General features: G+C 48.6%; 2 protein-coding genes across 4 annotated transcripts in view; one reads left to right on the top strand and one right to left on the bottom strand.

Annotated features, from left to right (window-relative positions):
• The window catches only part of GDPD4 (glycerophosphodiester phosphodiesterase domain containing 4), a 105,963-nt gene that overhangs the window by 65,968 nt on the left and 17,409 nt on the right, over positions 1-22,586 (top strand). For 2 of the 3 annotated variants that reach the window (XM_048840244.2, XM_048840225.2), the window contains exons 12-18: positions 276-426; positions 1,048-1,269; positions 3,243-3,400; positions 6,243-6,390; positions 8,500-8,582; positions 11,672-11,754; positions 14,534-15,122. In XM_048840244.2, the coding sequence (XP_048696201.1) occupies positions 276-426; positions 1,048-1,269; positions 3,243-3,400; positions 6,243-6,390; positions 8,500-8,582; positions 11,672-11,754; positions 14,534-14,565 (877 nt within the window). In that variant the 3' untranslated portion in view covers positions 14,566-15,122. Of the gene's footprint in view, positions 1-275; positions 427-1,047; positions 1,270-3,242; positions 3,401-6,242; positions 6,391-8,499; positions 8,583-11,671; positions 11,755-14,533; positions 15,123-22,586 lie in introns of those variants that run through there. The other variant, XM_048840235.2, reaches the window with a different exon arrangement.
• The window catches only part of MYO7A (myosin VIIA), a 118,652-nt gene continuing 115,253 nt past the window's right edge, over positions 19,188-22,586 (bottom strand). Inside the window, exon 49 of the mRNA XM_048840256.2 lies at positions 19,188-22,497. Within this exon, the coding sequence (XP_048696213.2) occupies positions 22,405-22,497 (93 nt within the window). The 3' untranslated portion in view covers positions 19,188-22,404. The remainder of the gene's footprint in view (positions 22,498-22,586) is intronic.

The following is a 22,586-nucleotide window of genomic DNA, read 5'->3' as shown; positions in this document are numbered from 1 at the left end:
CCTCTAAAATAACTTTGCGATCCCCCTGCAACTCCCTTTTGGGTCAGGACCCCCAGTTTGAGAAACATTGGTCTCCCCTGTGAAATCTGTATAGTAGAAGGTAAAAGCACACAAAAGACCAGATTTCATGGGGGGAGACCAGATTTCATGGTCCGTGACACAATTTTCATGGCTGTGAATTTGGTAGGGCCCTACATATAATTCTGGCCTTGCTGTACCGTGCTCATGTTTTGAATGTTGTCCATGTTGTGAAGAGCCCTCTCTTTTTATCGTAGCTATGATGGGATTCCCTTCCTGATGCATGACAGCAACTTACAGAGGACAACAAACATCCGGGAGGTCTTTCCCAGTAACTCCACTCAGAATGCTGCATTGTTTTCCTGGGATGCCCTAGAACAGCTGAACGCAGGAAAGTGGTTCCTCAAGGTAAGATTGTTCGGAGATCTTTCTTAAAGTGCCTACTTGAAGGGATATGTGCTATGGTCCTGATCCAAAACCCACTGAAGTCGATGGGATCAGTCTCAATAATTATGCAGAAGGCGGCAACAGAGAAGTGTATTTTTCTTTACTAGTTTATGTAACTGTGGTTCTCGATCAGGTTTTGCAATTGCATAGCAGAGATGGAGGAAAGAAGACCTAAGCTATTCATGCAAGGCATAGACACAACTCCTAGAGGGCAGGAGAGGGGAGAATGTCCACCCACTTTCTATGTCCTGATGATTTACTCCTTAGGGCAGCTGCAGAGTTAATTCCTTCTCAATCCCAGTCCATCTTTTTTAAATGTGGCTGCAAGACTGATATACAGAGTCAAAGACCTAGGGTTAAAATGTTAATTATGGGTGAAGGGAGAGAACATGGAGACTCATATGTTTATACCAACGACATATAGGAGATGAAAACGAGAGGAGGAACAAAGGAAAATGAACTCTTTTATCCCACTGAATGCCGACGTTAGCCTAGTTCCCCCTTAGAGAAACAGGAACTGTTTGTATGCAGCTAACTCAGCCTGACTTCTATTTATTTCCTTGTGTATTTATTTATTTTTAGGACACACCATTTTCATGCATGGGCTCACTGTCAAGTGCAGATCAAAAATTGGCAATGAATCAGTCAATTTACAAGCTAAGTAATTTCTTGAGACTTGCAGACAGTGCGAATAAACTTGTGATATTTGATCTCTACCGCCCTCCAGTGAAACATCCTTACAGGAACACCTGGATCAATACAACACTGGAAGTGATCCGTGACTCAAGGATTAACCCTCATCTGGTATGGTGCTGTCACTCCCCCCTCTCCTCTTTGTTGTGGCTTTTAGAATCGAGGTTTTGGGCCAGATCCTCATAAATCAGCATCACTCCACTGACTTCACCAACGAAAGACTTAGCTCATTACATTTTATTCTCCCACTGGTGGCTAGTTGACTCAGGGACCAGTCCAGCAAAATTATAAAAATGCATTTCCCCAAGGCCATATTGTAACACCCTTCCCCATGCTGGAGAGTTGCATCTCAAATCATCCCACTGATTTTAATGAGATTACTCGTGGGGGAAGGTGTGAATAGGGTACTGCAGTCGAGCTCCATGCTAGCTATAAGTGTTGAGTCGGAATGAATGGTTGCCAATTGCTTTGAGATCCCTCAGTAAAAGTCTCTGTACCAAAGGCCAGATCCTCAGCTAGTGTAAAGTGGTGTAGCTCCATTTACACCAGTTGAGGATCTGGCCCCATGATTGCAGAATAGCACTGCCATTGTAGCAGTGGGTCACCTAAATGTTGCTCCCCGTCTTTTCTGGATTATTCATGTTACCTTTGCGCCTAGGAACCCCCAGTCAGTCTCAGGACTCCAGGAACCATGTTCATGTAACACAATCAGAAAGGGCAACCCTGGGATTTAGATCGCGCCTCTCTGCCCCTCCCAAAGCAATCTCAGCAGTTGGGCCAAGTTCCCAACCGGTGCAGATCACAATGGGTGTAGCTCTATGAGCTTCAAGGGAGCGATGCCGATCTGTAAATCACCCTGGGTGCAGCTCCGCTGTGGGAAGCTTTAGTGTAGGTGGGGGCCTTTGTGCTAAGCACTTTAATGATATGGTCACAAGCCCTGTTGCCATCACCTGTTGAGACTTATGGCTACAAAGTTTGTGTACACAGGGCCCTGTGCCACCCCTCCCTGTCAATTTGGGATATGAATGCCATAATGAATTATCTAGCTGTTTACCACAGCCAGCTACTGTTTGGGGTTAGAACTGCCTGTGTGTCATAGGCCCTATAGTGCTAATGGAGATTCTCCATGACCTCATGTGATAAGGGACTGGTTTTAGGGGGTAGGAGGATCCAGGTTCTATCCCTGCTTCTGCCATCTGCAGTTAGGTATGGAAGTGCAAGCTTCCAAGGAGCCAAAGACATATTTCAATAGTTGCTCATCTCATCAGGCTGTATGGGGGCTAAATTCCATAGTTACCCACCTGAGCAGGCTGTGTGGGAGCTAAAGTGCATAGAGAGCTTTGGATGGAGGGTGCTACAGAAGTACTAAGTATTATGACAAATGTAATGTCTGTTAATGATCAATGTCTGAGGCTCCTGGGGGAGGTTAAAATCCCAGTAATGCTCCTGGCCAGATGTGCAGTGCTTTACCTGCAGCAGGGGGATTCAGTTCCTTCCTGACACCTGCGGTGATCATCCTCTGAGGTATTGTGTTTGATTTCCCTTATTTTAGCAGGTATAAATACAAATATTGGTGTGTAAAATTATCCAGTGCTTTTAAAGATCCAGATACAGTATCTGACTCCCTGGCCTCCTGTAGCAAGGAGTTCCACAGGCTCCTTCACAGAACAGTCTAAGTCATATCACTGTAGTATTTGACAGGTTTCAGAGTAGCAGCCATGTTAGTCTGTATCCACAAAAAGAAAAGGAGGACTTGTGGCATCTTAGAGACTAAAAAATTTATTTGAGCATAAGCTTTCGTGAGCTACAGCTCACTTCATCAGCTGTAGCTCACGAAAGCTTATGCTCAAATAAATTTGTTAGTCTCTAAGGTGCCACAAGTCCTCCTTTTCTTTTTGTAGTATTTGAGCATGTGTTTTCATTTTACATTTACCCACTGCAAAATCAGATCCTACCTGTATTTCAATGTACCTGGCATGTCACGGAGTGAACCCCTCTTTCCTTGTATTATGGGACTATGTAGAAGACAAGGGACTGTTCAGGAATATCCCTGTTAATTCACTAGCTGCTGTTGTTACTCACAGGTCCTGTGGCTGGACAACACTATGAGGTCCTTTGTTCAGTCTGTAGCTCCCGGGTTTCAGCACACCATGGCCAGTAAGGCCCCAGTTGATGAGCTATTGAGAGACAATGTTGCGAAGCTCAATCTAGTCTATTCTGCAATGTCCAGTGAAGATATCCGGTAGGTAGCTGTATAAGCCTCACATAGGAGGCAAGACACTTCAGTGGAATTGCAAAAAAACCTGCACAAGTAATATGCCAGTTTAGAACATGTGGTTATGTCTCCCTGTAGTGTCTGGCCCGAGTGACTACAACAGCCTGGTACTTACTCCTAACTACAGGAGTAGCTCCATAAAAGTCTCAAGCTCAATCCCGACTGATGAGCATCTGCGTAGGCTACTCCCAGGAGCACTGGAAGCTCCCTAGAAGTGGGGGCCCACCAGCGCCTGGACTGTGGTCCAGCCCCCCGATTGACTCCCCTGCCCCCATTGCCACACCTGCACTCCACCCTGAGGCCCTGCCCCACCCAGCCTGTTCCCTCCAAGGCCCCGCCTCTTGCCCCGCGGCCCCACCCCTGTCACTTTTAAAAATGGAGGGTTATGCCCTCCCATGTTTTTCTTGCCTTAAGGGCGAGTGACATGGCGGAGGGGGTGGAGAGGCACAAGTGGCGGGTGGGGCCTTAGGGGAAGAAGCAGAGCGGGGGCGGGAAGAGGCGGAGCAAGGGTGGGGGCTCGGGGTGGAGTGGGGGCTGAGCGTGGGTAGGGCCACAGGGGGAGGGGTGGAGCACAGGCAGGGTCTCGTGGGGGAGGGGTGGAGTGAGGGGGGCAGGGCCATGGATCCGGGTGCCAGCTGCCTCCCCGCTTCTAGGGAGCTTCCGACACTCCTGCTCCCAGGACGCAAAGGTGGCAGGCCGGCGCACCTCCGAAAAGAGGTGACTCACATCTGACATTTGCCAGCCTCTTTGATTTTGGGGAGGATTAGCCTCCCCAAATCTCTTATATGTGCAGACCATGAGCATTTGTATGTATGTGATCATCATCTGGTGCATGTAAGTCCAACCGTCACTGAAGTTGATGTCATAGTTGGTGAATTTTTGCTGAGATCCCAGTGAATCAGTGGTAGTAATGGAAGGAGAAGCCAGGAGTCATGACTCCCTGATTTTTCCATTGATTGCAATAGGTGGTGGATCATCCCCAGAATCAGAGAGTGCTGAATGTTATGTAAATTGACACTCAGCATTAGCAATTCAACTGCGGGTGTCCTTCGATTTTATTTATGTGCAGAGCAAAGCTCCCTCCTGATTATACTAAAGTGTCTTGTTGAATCACAGCTTTGGCACCTAATAGTTTTACCTTCATTTTCAGATCCCAAATCTATTGGACTTTTCCTCTGTACTTCAGAAACCGTGCTGCAGTTGTTCTAACAGTAATTAGATTCACCATGCAGATAACATGTAAAGGGGTGCCTTATTATAGAACAGGAGAAACTAATATATATGGCCTACTTCATTCACGAAATTGTGGATCCTGCAACATTTGGCTTCCACCGCAATTTTGATTTTAATTAGCTTACTTTGCATAGTCCACAATTTTGTGTGCCTTTTGAGTATGCAGTTAGTACTGCTCCAACATTCAATGCCTGCAAAATGTGAAAGGCTAAAGTGACCGGACTCGATTTCTACAGGAGTAGTTTTAAGACGTTTCGTCTTCTGAATTTTTTATTGTACCAGCCACTTTTTTTTTAATGACCGTAATTTATTTGCAGCAAAAGGTCTGGTTATCAAAAAATTAGCAGGGCATAACCTAATACTTGAGTGTTTATATTATTCCAGCAATTTTTTTCTTAAACAAATAGATCTACTCTGGCTTTTCCAAATTACCGCTGTTAATAAAGGTCCATTATTACTTTTCTGTGATTTTCCACGTCTTGTCTGCAACTCAGCTGCAAATATTTGAAGGTCATCCCGTGATTCTTATATATATTTATTTTTATTTATATGTGTATATATATATGTAATATAGATACTTATATATAATATCGTTGGCATGGCTGAATAATGAATTGGCAAGTGACCACTGCCCCCTAGTGGATGGTTTATAGGAGACATAACCCTCCAGTACTGGACTACCACTTCTAAAAGTTTACAGTACTTTGAAAATGTAAAATCTCAAATGGAAGGGCTCACATTTCACTCAGTATTTTCTAGAATGGTTCTGTCTCGTGAAAAACTCAGCTCTGCTCTTCTGCTTTTTCTCTGTGGCTGGAATTTCTGCTTTCCCCAAACTGCAAGAGCACTTCAGTTGTCAAAAAAGCAGCAGTTTATTGCTTTGAGTTGGACGGTGCTTCAAACTTTTCTAACAATGCTTGTTCCAAAATTTCAAGCAGAGTTACCAACAGTTTAGTGTTCCACTGTATTGAGTTAAATTGTACAACAAATATTGACACTGACAATATCTATTTAGAACAAGCACCATTTGCTTTAACAATCTAGAAAGAACGGTTACATTTTGTTAAGGTTCCATTTAGGAATGATTTATAAAGGGTTAGTAAATGATGAATAGCTGTTATAAGCATGTTGCAAACATGAGAACCAGGTGTTATAGATGCTTATAAGCCCCTCAGTAGAATGCGTTACAGATGGGTGTAAACTGATCTTATAAGTGACCTGTTAGACTTTATCACAATTCATTAACTATTGATTAAAACATCTAATCATTAACTCTTTATAAACTGAACCTTAATACAAAAGTATGACTGAAAGAATCCTGTTTTTACATCATTCTTCAAATGTGACTGTCCCCAGAGGATCAAATGTTCCAGTTTGGCCAATCATAACTGACACCAGTCTTTTCATATAATCAGCTGGTTGGCCAATCTTGGCCCCATCCACTCCGATGCTCTCGAACTCCCAAGGCAATCCTCCTCAAAGGACTCCTAGCACTCCACTGAGACGGCCCAAAGGGAGGCCATTTGCCCTTAAAGTTGCTTTTTGGTTGAGGCAAATGCGTCTTTGTATTTTAAAGGAAATACGCTCAGGCCAACATTACCACCAACCTCTATGTGATCAGTGAGCCCTGGCTCTTCTCCCTGGCCTGGTGCATCGGAGTGCACTCTGTGACCACCAATGCCGTACACTCCCTGAAGGACATCAACCGACCTCTCTTCCTCATGGTAAGGGGGAAAAACAGCTCTGCTCTCTGGGAGCAAAGGACCCAAAAGACTGTCTTGGGGCTAATGGTCATGGTCAGCTGTGCCTTTTGTGGGACAACTTCATCCCTGCAGTGGGGCAGAGGTGGAGGGGAGACCCCCTCGACCAGACACAAGCTAGGGCAATGTCCTAAGTGGCATCCCTGTTTAAATGGCCCGTGTGGGCCTCGGCAGGAGTCCAGGTTTGCACCAGCCTTGTTCTCCTCTGAACTTGGAACACCTCTGCCCCTTGGGGTGCCATGGTGGCAGTGCATAGGCCCCCCTGCACCAGTAGTCCCTGAGGGAAGGGGCGAGGAATCCCCGGCGTGGCTGAAAAACACAGCTGAGTCGAGGCCTGCTAGTGCTGAGAGACTTAGGCCTTGAGAAGAGAGAAAAGAAACCAATTTTAGAGAGCCCCTGGTGAGCTGGGGCTTGCACCTACTTGAGGAGACATCATCCTGCCTACTGAGGGAGGTCTTCTGTCTAGAACAGGGGTGGGCAACCTATGGCACGCGTGCCAAAGGTAGCAGGCAAGCTGATTTTCAGTGGCACTCACACTGCCCGGGTCCTGGCCACCGGTCGGGGTGGGGGTGGGCTCTGCGTTTTAATTTAATTTTAAATGAAGCTTCTTAAACATTGTAAAAACCTTATTTACTTTACATACAACAATAGTTTAGTTGTATATTAAAGACTTCTAGAGAGAGACCTTCTAAAAATGTTAAAATGTATGACTGGCACGCGAAACCTTAAATTAGAGTGACTACATGAAGACTCGGCCCTTCTGAAAGGCTGCTGACCCCTGGTCTAGAAGCCCCCTGACCGCGCTGGTGGTCTAGGCAGGGGGTCACCTCTTGCAGCACCCTAGCTTCTTGCTCATGCATGATCTGGAGGCAGAGGCCCAAGGAAAAGGAGCACTAGAATCACCTTGCTTGGGTGGGAGAAGCTTGGGTTTTCCTCCAGCCACTCCAAGAAGCTGGTCTGACAGGCCCATGGATCTCACCTTATTCATCCAGATCCCTCCGAATACCCCACGGGGCGAAGAGGGTCTCCTGTACTGTTGGTCCCATCCATAATCTGCCCACCCTGAAGATTCCTGTTTCACAGATAGCCACAGGGCTGCTTTCAAACTCACAAACTGGATATAATCCCAGATAGGCCAAATCTGCAAAGTTTAGACCCAAACTGGGACTTTCCCAATGGTCAGAGGCCTTAGATTTAGGGATTTGGTTGTAGGGATATGGACAAAGTTCTCATCTGGAGCTTCCTGGGATTCATATCCAGTGATTTGGGGTGGGCCTGTTGCAGTGTTCCCCAAACTTTTCAGGGTCGTGCCCCCCCCCCCGTTACCTGTCTGTGCCGGGCTGATAGTGGGGCCACGACTTGTGAGGGAAGGTGGGAATGCGGACAGAGGTAAGGGGGCCTAGGCTGGGACCGCAGCTGGGGGTTGGGGCTGGGAGTGAGGCCGGGAATGGAGCTGCAGCCAGAGGCCAAGGCTGGGGCTGGGAGTGGAGCTGCAGCCGGGCCCACGGCTGGGTGTGGAGCTGCAGTGAGGCTGGAGACGGGGCAAAGCGTGGGGCTGGGAGCCTGGGCTGTGGCTGGGGGGGTGACCTGGGCCCTGCCACCCTCCCCAATGTTCCTCTGTGCCCCCCTAGGGGGCACACCCCACAGTTTGGGGACCTCTTGTCTATTGAGTAGTCAGCAGGCCAGGATTTAGGCACGGGCTGAATGGTGACATCGCAGGTTGTGTTTTGTCTTGGCGCTGGTACAGGCTCTGTCTGTGTCCAGTCGCCTCACTAAAGGATCCCCATACTAGTCATTCCAATTGAGTCCAGGCTCCTCTCTGCTGCCAGGCACATGGCAGGCCCCATCTCTGAGTACGGGGGTGAGCACTAGGCCATCCAGCAGGAGGTAACACCAAGCGAGGTGGCTGCTCCTTTCAAATGTCAACACACTCTATTTAAACATCAGCAGGAAGGTATCATGCAAGGGTCAGTCAGGCTACTCATCCAAATTGCATACAAAAATCAGATGTTTGCAAGTATTATTTAGACTAAACTCTTGCTGGTGGACATGTTCTCTGTTGTTCTCTTCCAGACTCCAAAGGAGTACAGAATAATGTGGCTTCTCACAGATGCAGTCGCAGCCCTGCTCATCTCACTCATATTTGCTCTGCATTGGTAAATATCCTGCTGCTAAAATCTCTGGGGATGTTGGGGGCCGCAAACCTCTTAGGGATGATTCAAAAGCGATGATACGCAGGGCCTGTCTACACTACGAAGTTAAGTTGACACAAGGCAGCTTACATCGACCTAACTATGTGGTGTACACGCTGCCATGCTCCTTCCATCGCTTTAACTCGCCTGCTACGCCAACATCATAAGACTATCTTGACGAGAGGCGTTATGCTTAGGGTGACGTAGTTGAGCAACGCCGTGTCAGTGTAGACGTCGGCCTCCAGGAGGGATCCCGCAATGCCAACCATGACCACTCTGGTCACCGTTTTGAACTCCTCTGTCCTGCAGCCAGGTACACAGGTGAACACCCCTCCCCTGTTAAAGCCCCAGGAAGTTTTGAAATTGCTCTTCCTGTTTGCGCCGGTGGACAACTCAAACAGCAGCTGCCCCGCTGAGCAAGCCGGCTCCATGCAGCAAAGGCGCTCCTGCCTGGAGTACCCGGGAGGTGGTGGATCTCCTGGGTCTCTGGGGAGAGGAGGTTGTGCAGGCCCAGCTCCACTCCAGCCTCGGGAATTTACTTGGGGCATGGAGGAGCAGGACTATGATAAGGACGCGTAAAAATCAAAGAGCTGCGGCTGGCATAGCAATGCAAGGGAAGCAAATAGTTGCTCTGGTGCGGATCCACAGACGTGCAGCTTTTACAAGGACGGGGCTGGGATCAGGGTGGTATTATATGGGTGGGAGGCTGGTGGGGAGAGCAGTCAGGGTGGGGATCTGGGAGCTTAGTCTCAGGCTGTGGGAAAAGACAGTACGATTTTAAGGAAGGATGAAAAGAAACCGAATTAAAACTTTCTCTGGACAAGTGAAAACAGATACCACTGGCATTCACTTTTTCACAGAGATGTAAACTGTGCAGGGTTAAATTACTGATGGAGGATGGGAAATTGATACAATTTTTGTACACCTACTGTAGATTATTCATTCAAGAAAAGAGATTTACTTCTCCTGAGGAAGGTTTTTGTGTTAAAACAAAACCTAGTTTTCAAGGCACCTTTACTTTAGTAAATTCCTGGACCGCCCTACACTCCCTGCCCCCGGCCCCCATTCCATGTGTCTTCTAGGGCTGCAGCAGTACCAAAGGCACTCCACCCTTGTGGGAGATTAAACACAACAGCCACGCACACACCCAGCTGTGAGAGCCTCAATGTGCTTGTGACGTCCCTATTCCTTCCCCTTTAAAGACACTTTCCCCTGCATGTATGAAGTTTCCCTCAGCATTACATAGGGGTATGTTTGCCGGGGTGTGGAATAAAAATCTACTTATGGAAACAGAATTTATTTTTATTATTCTCCATCACGGACAATAGTAATAGGTGCATGTGCATTGCAAGGTTCATAGCACGGTGCAAACAAACAATGCCAGGCTCAGCACGCTACGGCTACACGCATTACTTTGGCTCCATGTTAAAATGCTCCTTCAAGATCTCCCTCAGAAGAATAGCTCCCCTGTCCCCCTGTCCCTCTCCTCTTAGAGTTCTGTGTTCATAACGCACAGCACAATACTGAAGAGCAGTGCGGGATCCATGCTTTCTGACAGAGATGGCTGGCTCGCAGGTTACCAGAGCAGTTGAAATGTGGCTGGAAACCTACAAGGATGCCCAAGGAATGATGGGATTGAGAAACCTGCATCGTGGGATGCTGAACTTGCCCCTATGAGGCATTGCAAACCCTTCCCAAAGCACCGTGTGGCCAGTTGCACAGTGGGATAGCTACCCATGGTGCACTGCTCATTGTCGATGCAAGAGCTGCTACTGTGGCTGCGCTCCCCTGACACAAGGAGCATCGTATGGCCATGCAACAGCGGCTTAATTACAGCAAAAAGAAAAGGAGTACTTGTGGCACCTTAGAGACTAACCAATTTATTTGAGCATGAGCTTTCGTGAGCTACAGCTCACTTCATCGGATGCATACCGTGGAAACTGCAGCAGACTTTATATATACACAGAGAATATGAAACAATACCTCCTCCCACCCCACTGTCCTGCTGGTAATAGCTTATCTAAAGTGATCAACAGGTGGGCCATTTCCAGCACAAATCCAGGTTTTCTCACCCTCCACCCACCCCCACAAATTCACTCTCCTGCTGGTGCTAGCCCATCCAAAGTGACAACTCTCAAATAAATTGGTTAGTCTCTAAGGTGCCACAAGTACTCCTTTTCTTTTTGCGAATACAGACTAACACGGCTGTTCCTCTGAAACCTGTTAATTACAGCAGTGGCTGTACATCGCCAGAGCTCAACTCAACTTTGTAGTGTAGACATAGCCTAATTCTGCCTGGTTGCCATGCAGGGGAGTGAACTAGCTGACCTGTCCAATCCAAACAGGCCTTTAATTTGCAGTGTCTCGTCCTTTTCAGCCAGTAGCCTGGCTTTCCCCTTCACATTTCTTAACCCAGCTCTTCCTTTTCATGCCGGGGCCAAGCAGTTTGGCCCCTTCACTGGGACCATGCGTCCCTATCACGTTGGTGAGTGAATGGCTCCTGTCTCACCTCCATCCCCCATCCCAGCCTCCAGCTCTTCCTCCTCCTTCCCCCTTTCTTGTCTGCTGTCCAGCTCAGCTTGTCACATTGCCTGAATGTCGATTGTAAGCTCTGCAGGGCAGGGGCTGCGCTTTTGATCATTTCCTGGGACACCTCACACACTTCCAGGTGTTCAGCTGACAGCAGTCTCTGCAGCTGGCAGCTGGAGGGACCCTCAAAGCCCTGCTAACATTCAGTCGGCGTTTAACAGCCCGGGACAGTCTTGGACTTAGGCTTCTAAGTCACCTAGGCGCTTTTGAAAAATGTGACCTTATTTGTATCGTGTTAGCACCCCGTGGACTCAATCATAGATTGGGCCCCTGTTGTGCTAGGTGCTGTACAAATGCAGAACAAATCCAAGAACCAACAGCTGGGCACATCAGCGACGCAGGGGTGGCACACAAGGAAATCCTGAGACAATACCGGGGAGTATGAGCCGCAGTGGGCTCAGTGCACCAGCTGCCTGACCTAGTGTTCAAGCTCATTGCTTCACTGCTGCTTGAACTCTTTCCAGGTGGAGAGAGAAGGGCTTCTCCTGTTGTTCAGATGACAGCGGCGTAGTGCTCGAGAACGGTACATACAACAAATTCCGAACAGGTGAGTCCCACGCTCGTGGGGGTTGTGGCTCCAGCACTCTGTACCGAGTCCAGCATGGAACCTGGCTTGGGGCTTGTCTAGATGAAAGATTAGTGCCTGGCCAGCTGGGGTGTAAATCTACAGCACCCTAGCCTGCTGCATGCTGACTGTCCACATGTACTCTGCTGCCACTCGCTAAACACTCCCATTGACCTCCTCCCGTTTCAAAGCAGAGTAGATCAAAGCACACTAGGGACCGTTGTGAATGGGGCAGTGAACAGCAGGCTAGTGCGCTGTGGATTTAGTGCCCAGCAAGCTGGGGGTATAACTATTTTCTAGACAAGCCCTTACGCTCTTCGTTCACTTACACCTTAACACTGGCCATGCCCATGGTTACAAAGCACTACAACGGTCTATGGCAACGGCTCAAATAGAAATAAGTCACCAGGACCACATGGTATTCACCCAAGAGGTATGAAGGAACTCAAATGTGAAATTGCAGGACTACTAACTATAGTCTGTAACCTGTCATTTAAATCAGCTTCTGTACGAAGTGACTGGAGGATAGCTAATGTGACACCAATTTTTAAAAAGGGCCTCAGAGGTGATCCTGGCAATTACAGGCCATTAAGCCTGATTTCAGTACCAGGCAAATTGGTTGAAACTATAGTAAAGAACAATATTATCAGACATATAGATTAATATAATTTGTTGGAGAAGAGCCAAAATGGTTTTTGTAAAGGGAAATCATGCCTCACCAATCTACTAGAATTCTTTGAGGGGGTCAACAAACATGTGGACGAGGGGGATCCAGTGTACTTAGATTTTTCAGAAAGCCTTTGACAAGGTCCCTCACCAAAGGCTCTTAAGCAAAGTAAGCTGTCATGGGATAAGAGGGAAGGTCCTCCCATGGACTGATAACTGGTTAAAAGATAGGAAACAAAAAGTAGGTATAAATTGTCAGTTTTCAGAATGGAGAGAGGTAAATAGTGGTGTTCCCCAGGGGTCTGTACTGGGCCCAGTCCTATTCAACGTATTCATAAATGATCTGGAAAAAGGGGTAAACAGTGAGGTGGCAAAATTTGCAGATGATACAAAACTACGCAAGATATTTAAGTCCCAGGCAGGCTGCGAAGAGCTACAAAAGGATCTCACAACTGGGTGACTGGGCAACACAATGGCAGATGAAATTCAGTGTTGATAAATGCAAAGTAATTCACATTGGAAAACATAATTCCAACTATACAGATAAAATGATGGGGTCTAAATTAGCTGTCACCACTCAAGAAAGGGATCTTGGAGTCATTGTGGGTAGTTCTCTGAAAACTTCCACTCAATGTGCCGCGGCAGTAAAAAGAAAAGTGAACAGAATGTTGGGAATCATTAAGAAAGGGATACTGCGTGCAGATGTGGTCACTCCATCTCAAAAACGATATATTGGAATTGGAAAGGGTTCAGAAAAGGGAAACAACAATGATTAGGGGTATGGAACAGCTTCCATATGAGGAGCAATTAACAGGACTGGGACTTTTCAGCTTGGAAAAGAGACGACAACTAAGGGGGGATATGATAGAGGTCTGTAAAATCATGACTGGTGTGAGAAAGTAAGTATGGAAGTGTTGTTTACGCCTTCTCATAACACAAGAACTAGGGGTCACCAAATGAAATTAATAGGCAGCAGGTTTAAAACAAACAAAAGGAAGTATTTCTTCACACAACGCACAGTCAACCTGTGGAACTCTTTGCCAGAGGATGTTGTGAAGGCCAAGCCTATAACAGGGTTCAAAAAAGAACTAGATAAGTTCATGGAGGATAGGTCCATCAATGGCTATTAGCCAGGATGGACAGAGATGGTGTCCCTAGTCTCTGTTTGCCAGAAGCTGGGAATGAGCGACAGGGAATGGATCACTTGATGATTACCTGTTCCGTTCATTCCCTGTGGGGCAGCTGGCATTGGCCACTGTCGGAAGACAGGCCACTGGGCTAGGTGGACCTTTGGTCTGACCCAATATGGCCGCTCTTATGTTCTCAAAGCACAGCCTCTTACATTGTCCATGAGCGCTATAGAGTACCCTAATATTTTGCAACCTCTTTAGTCTGCTCCATAATTTTGCCTGGGACACAGATTTACAGTGTAACTGGGTTGGTGGTTCAACGAGAACAGAGCTCAGGAGGTACAGTCATGTTGGACTTAGGTATTCTGTATAAAGCACACACTGATAATACAACATTAAGGCCATGACTTTCAATGCCTAGGAGTCAGGAAATGGGAAAAGTTTTGGTTAGCTCCTCCACACTGCACATACTGTACTCTACTAGTTAGAGGTGCATCTAAATGTACACACCAAAAAGCACCTGATTCAACGCTCATTTACACCGATTTTACTGCACTGTAAGTCCTGTGATTTTGATGGTGTTACATCAGTGAAAGCCTGAAGTTAACTGAGAGCTGCGGCAAACATTACAGCTCGGTGAAACATTCACAGCTGAATGCCCCAGACTGCCAGGAGCTTGGGATGGGAGAAATTGAGAATTGTAAGGTCTCTGCCAAACCAGCAAACCTCTGACACCTCAAATTAGCAGGGGCTTTTGCAGCCTCATTTGTCTTTTGAGCCCTCAAATGAAAACAAAATGGCGAGGGCTTGAAAACCTGGGTACAACGATGTGACTAAAATAACCCCCTGGGACACTCAGAAGAAAACGTTGAGTTGTTTTCAATGCCCACTGCTGATTGACCTGGGATGCCACCCACACATGTCCGTGGGCAGTTTCTGTGGTTGAACAAGTCTCCTCTTTCCAGAGCTCAATGATCTGCCAACTGTCGTGGCCTGAGAGAGCAAGGCCAGCGGCGTGGTGCTGAGGTCCCACCTGTCATCTGGAGACCAGCCCGTCCCAGGCTGGGAAGGAGCTATGGCACCATACAGACACTAAATTGGGATCAAGCTGGAGAAGCCAGGTGCTGCTGTGCCATTAGCTGGAGGCCTGTTGGTCAGAGCACTGCTTGTACATGACACTGGCGGTGGAGTTTGGATGAGCCTGAAAGGCCTTTGCTCCCACGCAGAGGGCAGCGAGCCTCTGGAACTCAGTTTGATGGCTATGAAGTGCCCTTCCCTTCAGAAATGCCTAAGACTCTTTCCGTATGCCTCTCCCCAGTGGGAGGCCCAGGGCCTGCTTGGGATGGTGGCTGGGTGGGCGAGCAGCTGTAGCGGCCGGCTGTTGACAGATACAAGGCAGGACCCTCCCAGCAGAACTGAATCTGTCTCTGTGCGATCGCTGGCCTTTAACACTGGGAGAGTCACCTGGAAACACGCCTTTTAATAAGTGGATTTAAAGCTGCTATTGGTTTAAGTATTTTTGTATGGAGGAAATAAAACCCACCTGCGGAGAGAGAGTCTGTCCGGCTCAGTGAGTTCACCGGGAAGGGAGAGTGGGGGGCCCAGTGTGTCGAAAAGAGCATGTCTTGCCCCCCTTCTCAGCAGTGAGGGGGGCCTGGATACAAGGGTACCACAGCATGAGGGATGAGGGGAGCCAGACACCCCCTGGCCTCCTGTGTGCCATCAGGGGGTGATGGTGGAATAATGGGCCTGACCCAAAGTCCACTGGAGCCAATGGGCCTCTTGCCAGTGATCTCATGAGGCTCTGGCTCAGCCCAGCCACAGAACATGGCTCCACTAGCCCTTCTCTGCTGCAGAGCTGGGAGCCAGGAGGGCGGGGTCCCAGCAGTGGCTATGGAAAGGCTCAGCTGCCACTTGGCTGCGCGCACACTCCCCAGGACTCAGCCCGGGGAAAGGGAGCAGCACAGAGTGCAAACCTACAGCCCGCAGCCGGACACCCCGTTACACGTAACAAAGAGAACCGGGTGTGTCAATCCCCTAGGCAGCTTACATTGGGAGGCTGGCCTGCAAGGCACAGTAACTGCTGCACACGAACCGTCTGTTCCGTTGGCTGCATTGTACACACAGTAGCTGGCGCTTGCTTGCTTTCCTTCCTTCACTGAGGCTCAGTCCCCCCACAAGCTGCCCGTGTTGAACCAGAGGGGCTGGACTTCGTCCCTGCGAGGAGACTTTTCTTTGCTCCTGGACAAACACACAGGCTTTACGGTGCATTTAAAAAAAACCAGACTATTGAAATACTATGATCAGCGTGGGTGTTGGTAAGACAAGGAGTTTCTCCAGGTAGTCAATAGCCCAGAGCCTGGGCTGCATGCAGCATGTGTGTCTGCCCCATCCAGCCTCAGCACATCCATGTATGGCTGCCCTATGCCATGCCGGTGGGGCTTTAACATCCTCTCTATGCTGCTGCTGGGAGGGGGCAGGGCGAAGATCTTGTGAGGGCTGGTGAAGGGTTTGCCAGGTCATAGAGTCCTGTATTTCTCACAGACAAGGTAGAGCACAGACAGGGGTGCCCATGGATGGTGCATGACCCTCCTGCCCTGCCCCTTGTGTCCGAGACCCCTGAAACCTCCACCCCCACAGCTGGAGCCCTGCCCCCTGAGCAGCAGGAGGTGTCCCAGCCCGTCCGCCCCATCTGCCAGCCAGCCCACCGCAGTCGCTCTGGCCAACCCAGCCACCCAGGCTGATGGCTGGCCCAAGCCCCAGGCCACCGGCTGGAGCTGAGGCCCCACTGGCTTCAGGGGAGCGAGGGCGGGGCCTCAGGGCAGAGCATGAGGTGAACCATGGCTTGGGTTAGGGGAGGCTTACTTCCCCTGGCCTATGATACCTGTGGTCCATGGGGGTGGTGTAAGGGGTTAGCCCATGCCAAGGTGCATCACCCCTGCTGTGGTGGGGGGGTTTGAGAGCTGGGGAGTTGGTTTCCTTGTCAATCTCAGGAGAGAGGCCAAGAAAGGTAGGTAGGGTAGCTGGTTGTGGGTTTACTGCAGTGGGGCCCACTCCGTAGCACTGGCCTTCGCTTTAATGGGGTCTGCTGTAGGGGAATCCCTTCTTCTCTGGCTCTCCTCTTTAGAAGGCATTTTATAACTGTGCCCCACCTCACCTTTTTAAAATCCAGATTGCTGATAGCACATGATGGGAGTCGCTAAATGCAGCTTTGCAATAATCTGACGAACCATGTGCACATTTCCCAGGTTTAGGCCATAACCGTGCATTTGAACATATGCTGATGCATGCTGTAAACTGTAATTGCTATTTTAAATAAACTTTAGCTCACACAGTCTGGTGCTGTTGCATTCGAAGTCAGCAGGTGTTCCACATACAAGCCTCAGATTGGGAGGAAAACATGGCGATACTTTATGGGCCCAACCTTGTGCTCCATAGGCAATCCCTGAATAGCTGCATGTTTCTGCTAAATAAAACTGCCAGCACTGAGAGAGTCAATATTATTATTGCTATTTTAGCATCAGTCATTAGGTTTCAGAGCCAATGCTCCGTTGAGCTGAATGGAGGAGGGCGCTGCACTATAGGTTCAGGCCTGGCTAACTGCACAGGGGAAATTTTTTCTTTGCCTCTTTAAGAACTATTTTTTTTAAAAAAAACCCAAACTATCAGTATCTATAGAACCAGATGGGGGCCAAAGGCCCTGCACTATGGCATACAAGTACATACCAGCTCAGTTTTCGGGCAGGCAGGAGATTGGTAATGGTGCTGGTTTTTCCCTTAGCCCTTCTGCTGTAAATGATGCCCAGAAGCCAAGGGGGTAAGTGTTGGATTTATTTTTATAGCAATCATCATTCGCCCCATTGTCACAGCTCTTTTATTTTTGCAGAGCAAGGCCCAATGAGACTGTTAAGCTCATGGATGGTAGGTTGACCTCCTGCTCAGCACAGGCCGTAGAGGTTCACACGCATAGCATTTAGAAAGCCATCCAAGCATGACTTAAATGCCAGGATCTAGCAGATCCACCACAGCCCTTTGTAATCTGTTCCAAGGGTTAATCATCCTCTGGGATGCTGGAAGCCCATGTGCCAGTGTAACACTGACAGATTCCGGTTGTCGGGATCGAACCTGCGACCTCTGGAGCTTAGTGCATGAGCCTCTACCGCATGAGCTAAAAGACAACTTTTATCTCTCTCTGCTCAGTGCCACTAGATGGGACAGCACACCACACCCAGAATGGTGTGTGGGTTACACCAGCTCATGCCAAGGCCCCTAGGCCTAACTGACCAATGCATAGCTGGAAACCAGTCTGGCTTACCTGTGTGTTAGCGTTGTTAGAATAGATGTTATGTTGCTAAGAATGTGATTAGTATTGAGACTTGATGAAGTGATTGTAGGATGCTGCACGCCTTGGTCTCACTTATAACGTCTGCAGTCCATGGTGCAAAGTGACGCAGAGAGTTTGCATTGTAAACCTCTGTAACCGTGTAACTCACCAAACAGGAAATAAGCATTACCGGTAATTAGCGTAAAGTGTTGGTCCTGCACGCACGACGTCACATTGCAACCAACCGAGCCAGTATGAAACGTCAGAGGACAAAGACTTTGGTGATTGCCGCCCCTTGCCCCCCCCGCCCCCTTCCCCACACACACACACACACACACACACACACTCTCTCTCTCTCTCTCTCTCTCTCCATCAGTTTGAACTGTGGGGAAGGGAATTAAAAAGGCCTCATAATATGTTTACCTGCTTTAACTGTGTACATAATTAATTAACTCAGAAAAAGAAATGAGCGTTACTTATTATAGGCTGTTGTGAAGGCCAAAACTCTAACAGGGTTCAAAAAAGAACTAGATAAATTCAAGGCAGCTAGGTCCATCAATGGCTATTAGCCAGGATAGGCAGGGATGCCATCCCCCTATGCCCTGGCTGTCCTTAGCCTCTGATTGCCAGATGCTGGGAGTGGATGAATCACTCGATAATTGACTTGTTCTGTTCACTCCCTCTGAAGCAGCTGGCACTGGCCACTGTTGGAAGAGAGGATACTGGCCTAGATGGACCATTGGTCTGATGCAATATGGCCGTTTTTAAGTTGTCTTTGGTGAGAGTTTTGGGGTGCCACTGACCTGAGATAAGTGACTGGTCCTATGGGACTGGGAGTACCCTGAATAGTGTTTGGTGTAAGGGACCATCTATCACAAAGGCAGCCTTACCTTGTGGGGAGAGAGAACCCGGAGTGCCCAAGGGGCCTGTTCGTGACTCCATGCTAAGGCTGTTGAGGAGTTCACACTTGTTACTTGGTTGGTGAACTCTTAAGTATAGAACTCACAACCAATTGGGGGCTAGTGTCGTGACAGTCTGCCCGAAGGTGGCACCCATGTTTTTGAGCCCCCTCCAGACAGCTTGACAACCTCAGTGTTAAAAATTTGCACCGTATGTCTAGCCTGAATGCGTCTAGTGTTAGCGTCCAGCTGCTGGAGCTTGTTTCGGCTTTGTTTGGTAGACTGACGAGCTCCCTACTCTCAGTTCTCTCTGTGTATGTACTTACAGACCATGAACAAGTCACCGCGTAGCCATCTCTTCAACGAACGGAACTGCAAAGAGCCTCTCACGAGTCCTTCTATTCTTATTTTTTTTATTAGCGTATTTCACACAGACGTAAGTTTTCATGTTACATTGCGTGTGTGAATATAAACAAACAGCCACTAATACACACAAGGTATGACACAGACCCACACACACAAAAACCCCAAAGGGACTTCTGAAACTGAAACACACGCTCAGGCTAATAGCTGCATGTTTGGGGTGAGCGCCAGGCTGCTGCTTGCATGACCCGCACCGTGTTGAATGAGTCGAGGTGGCACAACCGTGGTAGCGTTGAAACCAGTGATCGTCTTTTACGGAGTACAAACGGAGCAAGAGTAATGAATGGCTGGGGCCTACTGCAGCCTGCAGAGCCAGGCAACGGGAAGGGCAAAATAACAGGGGGCTCACAAGAGTGCAATACGAACCATTGCTGCTAGGGGTGTAGCGGAAAAGGGCCACGAAAGATTGATTTGGGTGACCTAGCAGGCTGAGTTCTGACCCCCATATTGGTCGTACTCCAGGGAAACGCCACTGACATCAGTGAATCGCCCCTATTTACACAGGCGGAAAGTGGTTCAGAACCAGGCCAAAGTTGCATCCTCTGCCTTCAGATGTCTATGTGCAGCCCCTCATGCATGTCAAATGCAGGAACAGTGGAACAACAGGGCCCAGTGTCACTGTTTTACGTATGGTCCTGGGCAGCTTGTTTAGGAGATAATGAAGAAGTTAATTTGTGCACTGCTGTGTGCGAAGTCCAGTGATGGACAGTAAGACAGTGCAAATGTCGTACCCGTGTTCTCAAGTGCTGAGCGAGGCAGAGAGCGGTGGGGAAGAGGGAAAGGTCAGAGGAAGACAGTTGAGTGTTGGGACGAGCAGCGTGAGAATGCAACACCGATTGTTCTGGATTGGGCTCGTATGAGGCAAATCAAAGGTGTTGAGCCAACTAAGCACATTTCTGCTGAGACCCACCCAGTGTTAGTGACACCAGAATCAAAACTCAACCTCAGCTGATTCTTGTAGGCCCAGCTGCTGTCACAGCCCCTTGAGATCATGCCTTTCAAGCGCTGGTTGCTGGGAACCAACCATACAACACGACTTAAATTTCATTCACAGCATCAGCCACATCCTCCCTTTAGTCGGCTACACACAACTCCCTGTTTGATGCCATGACACCCAAGTCTGGGCTACTGTCCTTTCAGAGCTGCGTGCCCAGGCTTGTCGATGCTGTGCCTGGTGGCGGAGCTGACTGACAGGTGGCGGCTTTGGGTTGCTAACCAAGGGCATGATCCAAAGCCCACTGAAGTTGATGGAAAGGCTCCCACACAAATGATCTGTTCGATTGAACCGTGGAAGCTACAGGCAGAAAAGATCAGTTGTGCCACTAACTGTTCTAGTCACCGACGCAGGAGATGCCCTCTTTGACTCAGAGTTCAGGGCAGAATTTTGGTCCAAACCACCTTGTTGAGCAGTGGCGTGGCCCTTGCTGCTATGTATGTTCTAGGGCCCAGTACAGTGAGCCTGGGTGGTTTAGCTGTGTTCATATCACAGCAGTGTAAGGCCTCCTAAAAACACACAGTGACTGTCTACTCTCAGCTGAAACGCAGTGATGCTAGGAGATGCAGCGGAGAGCGAATGCTGGGATCATCTGTCAGGCTGAGGTGGGCATAGCCTGTGATCTCAGGGGCGAGGCACTGAACACAGGAGCTGGCATCCTCCTAAGTTTCTCTGCTTTTCAGTAGCGTTCTCCTGCTAGCCCCCAATTAATGAACTTTGCATCAGGAACTAGGCCTATGTTTATAGCCAGGTCTAATTATTCAACCTTCCTTTGCCACAATGGGTCAGAGCTAAAGTTAAAAATCAGAGGTGGGGCCGAGCCACAAAGTTCAGCTCCTAGGGGGCTGGCCGGGGCCAAAGTTTTAGGTTAGTCTACTGCAGAGATGGGAGACGGTCCCAGAATTTGGAAGCTTCCCATCCCCATCAGAGCATCCCACCTGAAGCAAACCAGGAAATGCAGAGGGTAAATAGTAAGCAGCAACGTGACACAGAACACATACTTGTTACAGCCTAGCAGACAGCAGCGGAGGTGCAGAGGACGATGGGAGGTTTGTCTGCAGACACGGTTTATTTTTCTTATACACGGGCTCTGCTTTCCCTCTGGATGTCCTGCTATTGTTATAAAGTGGCTGTGGAACAAATCCATTCTGCAGCGTTTCACACAGCACAGAATGGCCTAGCCAACATTGTCCACCTCTCAGGACCTAAAGCCACAGTCAGGCTTCCAGCTAAATGCCTGATCCTGCAAGGTGCATTCTGCGGGCAGAGGGGGCAGGGTCAGCTGTCTTTAGCAGCCTAGTTTCCATGCTGCCAAGTAGGGATTTAATGCTGAACTTTAGGCCACCCCTAATTAGAACCGAGTGACCTCTGAACACTCAGTCTCATCCTTTTGACAATGGGGCGCTGGGTGTGTGAGCGGTTCTGTTGGGGGAAGCCTTTGGAGCTGTGTGGGGCCTTCCCCAGAGCCAGCCTCCCAGAAACCGTCGTTCTCTTTAAAAAATAAATAAATACAAGAATAAGAAACGAAACCTTTAAATATCTCCAACATTGTGCGCCCGTCTCCCATCATCGCTTTGCTGTGGTACAGGCTGTTCAATTAGGATTAAGAAGAAACAAACCAACCACTATTTTAAATGCACTTTTTCCCTCGGCTTTTTTTAGAACAAATGGATTTCTTTTTGTTCTGTTGTAATGTCAAGATACCCCCAGTAGAGTGGATGGGATTTCTCTTCTCAGTGAAGCAGGGTTAGGTGACTGATCTGCAAATCTCAGATGCCCAGAACTTCTCCAAAGCCCTTAACGGCACCCTGACCATCTTCCCCTTTTTAAAAATGACACTCACAACTTTTTCCTACAATCCTTTGCAAACTGCAGTCATTTGGTTTGATAGTAAACATCCCGCTGGAGTTTCTCTGTTGATCAGTCACTGTCTGTCACCTAGAAAGCTGAGAAGTTTAAAACAGGGCTTACTAGGGAGGAGGGGGGAATTGGAAGTCAGCATCACAGATAGTCATCCTCACTGGAAGGGGAAATGGGACTCGAGCCCTCAAGGTCAGAGTCGGATGAGCTTTCTGATGGGGTCCGGATCATCTTCCACATCTGGGCAGAAAAGGTTCGGCCCCAGCTGCAGGGGTATCCCACAGGCCTCAGCTGGTGAATTAGCTCCATGGCCACCTGCCAGTGGCTTCTTTCAGTTCACTTGCTGCTGCCCTTTGCACTCCTCTGTTTGCTCATGGCTGTTAACATCTGACTGATGTACGAGGTCAAGAGGTCATCCATCTTGTAGCCCTGGTAGGAAGTTATGAGAGATCAGACACATCACCCAGACAGCATAACTGCTGGTCGCCGGATCACATCCCTTGAATGCCTTTGGTATG

Source organism: Caretta caretta, chromosome 1 (genome assembly GCF_965140235.1).
Source record: "Caretta caretta isolate rCarCar2 chromosome 1, rCarCar1.hap1, whole genome shotgun sequence".
NCBI classification, from domain to species: domain Eukaryota; kingdom Metazoa; phylum Chordata; order Testudines; family Cheloniidae; genus Caretta; species Caretta caretta.
Note: the sequence above shows the minus strand (reverse complement) of the source record. Positions and strands in the feature narration are given on the sequence as shown.